The 4,850-nt window shown below is 42.0% G+C and overlaps 1 protein-coding gene across 1 annotated transcript; it reads right to left on the reverse strand.

Moving 5' to 3' along the window:
• Positions 1-666: 666 nt before the first annotated feature.
• On the reverse strand, positions 667-1,545 carry LOC144474910 (achaete-scute complex protein T3). Its single transcript, XM_078190300.1, has one exon. It carries the CDS (start codon positions 1,543-1,545, stop codon positions 667-669), a length of 879 nt encoding a protein of 292 aa, XP_078046426.1.
• Between the last annotated feature and the right edge of the window lie 3,305 nt (positions 1,546-4,850).

Consider the following 4,850-nt stretch of genomic DNA (forward strand, 5'->3'; position numbering starts at 1 on the left):
ACGGGGCAAGGTCACAAATCTGGTCGGAAACTCCTTTGAATTTCCTCGGTAACGCGGATGTTACCTCACGGATAAAATTTACGGTTGCTGAAAAGCGCGGGAGGTGAGAAGCTTTCCGAAAATAGTCTGAACCCCTGGAATCTCGAACAAACGATCTTTTTTTTCAGAAGATTTGCTATAGATAATATTATAATTAATGTTTTTATCAAATCGAATTTCTGTCAGTTTCGAATCTACAAGCTCCGTTGATTTTAAAATACGAGACTTTCTGGTAAAAAATTAGCTATGAACAGAGTCATTACAATGATAATTAGACTGCAATTTTTATGCAAATCTGAAATATGTATTCTAACGTAATTTAATAGCAAATTTGCATAAATGTTTACAGGTATATAATAATATATTAATCGTGACTGTTAGATTAGTGGAAAACGAATCATAGGGCATATAAACTCTTAAAAATGTATACATTATTTAATCAGAAAAATTGTATACGATTAATATCTTTGAATATTCAAATTCGAAATATTTCCTAAATTAAGGAAAAATGTTCGGATGTTTTCCACGAATCTATCAGAGACATTTTTGAGACGACAACAAAATGAAAACACGACACGTACCTTGTAAGAAGAACAAGAACCACGTTGGATGCGACGTTGGCACCTCTCATTGACTTTGTTGCCACCAGGAGATAACGTCCAAAAGTTCTTCGTCTTCTGGACTCATGGGCTCGTAATTATCGTAACCGTCGGAATGGGCAGTATAGAGGTTGCCGGAAGTACCGTATCCCTGGCTGCCAGCTGACGATGTCTCGGAAACGAAACTGGGCGTCGGTGAACTGGAAGCTTCGGAACAAGGCGCTGTTACGAACGTGGGACTGGGATTCTGTCGGAGGTGTCGGTGCATGTCGGGACTGTGATGTCTGATCTCGTTCATGTTCCCGCGCAGTCTCAATTCGGCCGAGTGGTGACTCGACTCGACTCCGATTCCATTAGCAGAGCCACACGTGGACGAGGAAGTGGAGGATGGTGGGGACGACGTTGGCGAAGACACACTCGCGTCGGACCCGCTGTCATGGTCCTCCAGGAGACGCTGAAGACTCCTGATGTACTCTACGGCCATTCGAAGCGTCTCAACTTTCGACAACTTTTTACTACCAGCTCTGGCCCCGCCATGTGTGCCGGCAGTGCTTCCACCGAGAGCCTGGGCCACGCTCTGAGGGATATGTTGCCTCAAAGTAGCGAACCCATTGTTCACCTGTTTCACACGATTCCGTTCCCTCGCATTCCTTCTGGCCACCGAAGCCGGTTGATGGGGGACAGCCCCGTACGGTCCAGTCTGACCGTATATCTTGGATCGCTTGCAACCGTGTTGCTGAATCTTTATGTCATTCGACGGCATGCTGCCCGTGGAGACTATCACGTTGCCGCGATGGGTTTGAGCACTGGTTGTAGACGACCCATGGAGATTATGGTGATGATGCTGCTGCTGGACGCTCAACATGATGGGCAATACGTTCCCCTCCTTCGACGCCACTAAGGTCATATCACTGATCCCCCACTACAGGAGCGCGGCAACGCGTGCCAGGTGACCTTGAGAAATCCTCGCTCGACGGTGGAACAGTTTAACCCCTTTTCAACACCTTGGACGAGTACACGCGACGCGAACAAATGGGAAAAATCTTGGGAAAACGTCGTCGCTTGCGAACGGAGTTTCACGAGTTAAGAAGACGACCGCACCCTCAATGTTGATGGTACGGACCTGGCTCCCGAAATGCCTTGCCAAGAAGGGTTCGAGGCCTTATATAGCCAGGGCGGGCACGCGCCTATCCCCTCCACGGACCCCATACTCGATACCGGGCCCTAAACCCCTGTACTCCCCTTTCCCACCGTTCCCGGCGGCCTGCAGTGCCTCATACCCCTGGAATCCCCACCACAGGCCCTACGACCGAGATTCTCATCTTGAATTGCCCTCGTGCTCCGCCGTTCGAATCTGTTTGCTGATTTGGATATTTGAAGATGATACCCTCGGGCATTTATCGAGCCAGCCGATAATTCCTACCTCGAGTTTCTTGGAAGTTAGAAAAGCTAACTTTGAAAATCAGCTGCTGTTCGGACTGTATGGCCAGCTTTCGAAGACACGAATTTTCGTGTATTGGGGACGTAATTTTTGCGATTTCTATAGGATAATTAGTATTAGAACATATACTGCAGAAGAACTATACGTACGAACTTCATAGAATCTTCAATAAAATTGATTGTTCCACTTTCTGAAATTGAAACACTTAGATCGCAACAAGATCAACTTAGTGATTAACGTACTTGTTAGTGCTTGTCGTAGGTTGTGCCTTGTCTAGTATTTCTCTATTATCCAAATATAGTTGATGATTTATCTTTTTGAATAGGTGAGTGCTAAATGCTTGACTAAACTCCGAACATCCTTTAGTTGCGTGATATGTAGCCACACTAATCACTAGACTGCGAATTTTATGCATTTATGTCAATAATAAATAGATGAAATGCAAACTAACAAAAACATGTATAAACTTTGTGACAGTTTATACACTGTCTACATTTTGTAACAAATAAGGACCATTTCTAACAGACCTCAAAATTAATAAACTGCTGATAACAGAAAGATCCGGATCTGCCTAAAAACCATTATTTACATTTTCAAGTCGGTGCCGAAACCAAAAACTTCGCATAAAAGTTTACAGTAGGCTCGTCAGCGGTACTCGTCGTTGCGACAAATTTTGAATCTCTGAATTTTACGATATCCAGCAACTTGCGTAATTCATAGAAACAATAGGTTCGGAGAATAGTCATTGTTATTGTAAAATTGAAAATAATACGGGCGATGCGTGAGAGACACTGGCGCACGCGTAAGGGTCCAATCCCCACCGACGGACCAGGGATCGAAATTTGAACAGTTACCGGGAGAAAGAAAAGCTGGTCCAGAGATCTGGCCGAGAGAGACGATGGCACGCGAGATGAACAGGACGGAGAGAGACGGGGAGGACGAAACAGACGGAGAAGAAGAAGAAACGGGAGGAGGGGGTGTAGAGAAGCAAAAGTAGTGACTCTACTGGTGGTGGAGTAAAGGGGGTTCGGTGGATATGTGGGCCCAAGCAGAGGGAAGTTGGCTTCGTCGATGGGCAGAAGAGGGCAGGGGGTGTAAGACGTGAGCCGTTCTTCCCACCATTGGGCCATGGCGCGCGCCGATCCCCATCCATCGACCCTCTCCCCTCCATCTGGATTCGCGTGCGTGCTTGGTTGCGTACGTGCGCGTACTAGGGCGCACGCGTGCTCGTCGGGCCGCGTGCTTAAGCGAGCGCTCGCGCGCGCGCGCACGGGCGCGTGGACCCACGCCTGCGACCGTGTGTGTAAGCGCGAGCGCGAGCGCGTGGAACAGGTATATGCCTCTCTTCCTTTTTTTCCTTTTCACAGCCGCTCTCCCTCTTTTTTTACCTCTCTCTTTCTACTTATCTTTCTCTTTCCCCGACTATCTTCTTCTGTGAAAAAGCGCCGCGCTCGAGGGCCACTAGACGCTCCCTGATAAATATACGACGGCTGACGGCGGATTTCGAACGATACAGGACGCTCCCTGGATTTTGATTAATTTCGCGGATACCGTGCAGACCGGGCAAAATTTTATTTCAAATAATAATGAAAAATCGTTCGTTGCAATCCGTTATTTTGAGTACTGTTATTTGAAAAATAACGCTAATGAATATTTTGATATTATAGCAATTTTTAATAATGGATTATTTCGTTTTTTTCATTTTAAGTCTGACAGTCCTCGAAATAATATCCAACAAAAAGATTTTATCTTGACAAAACGACATTATTTTAAGAAAATTCAACGCTATTTTGCTTCGAGTATGATTTTCTTGAAAAGTTTTTAAAAGATAAAACATTGTTGTTCTTCTTGATAACGTTTCTTATTATGAGATACTTGTTCATTTTGCAGAAATGTCTAGATTATGTAATTTTGAAAACAATGATAATATTTGTTTATATATATGTAGAATGTTATAGCTAAAAGGATGTAAACGACGAATTAATATGCTATTGTAATTTTCATATACTATGTTAATATTTTTATAATTTGTCTGAACTACTATATTTTTTATAAACCTTTCACGCGTATACTTTTCTTGTAACTGTATCCAAATTTGCATTCGCAGATTCTATTAGCCAGTTAAGGTTTTGCTTGTAACACAGAATCATGATTGTCAGAAACACTGATCGATGAACCAAAGGAACATCAATCAATAAGAAATTCAATTACCGGAATACTCATTACAGTTATACGTATTCACATACTAATATAATGTACTTGGTTTATTTTTCTTTCCTTTATTAGATGTTTAAATTATTGTTTGACATTTGGTACACAAATTATATGATAATAAATGGTTTAGAACGTGATGGAGTCGTGAAAGCCAATGATGTAGGCACATACGTACACAGTTCTTAAATGTAGTTGTTGGAAGAGAAAAATGAGAGTCGAAGAAACTCAAAATATTATGTATCTGTAATTCGTTCATGAGTTCATTCATAAATTGTTTACTACTAATAATTAATTACATATTTTTTTATCAAATAATGATTTAATAATCATTAAGCAATTTTTCATTTTTATGGCTTAGTAAGTGGCGAATCAGATATGCATAAATCAATAAATAAATTATTGTTCTATAATGTACTAAACATTGTACATTGTGATGTAAAGAAAATTTCATTATTACACTCTTTGTACTACAATAAATTTTTATCAAGACTCACCCCTTGTGCATAATGCTATCATATTCATCATTTTATCGCATGTTCATTGTCCATTCTTTTCAC

The sequence above is a fragment of the Augochlora pura genome, chromosome 9 (genome assembly GCF_028453695.1).
Source record: "Augochlora pura isolate Apur16 chromosome 9, APUR_v2.2.1, whole genome shotgun sequence".
Classification (NCBI taxonomy): Eukaryota; Metazoa; Arthropoda; class Insecta; order Hymenoptera; family Halictidae; genus Augochlora; species Augochlora pura.

Bases quoted from the DNA above. Each gene is read 5' to 3' on its own strand.
- LOC144474910 (XM_078190300.1), bottom strand. From the start codon at position 1,545: ATGACCTTAGTGGCGTCGAAGGAGGGGAACGTATTGCCCATCATGTTG.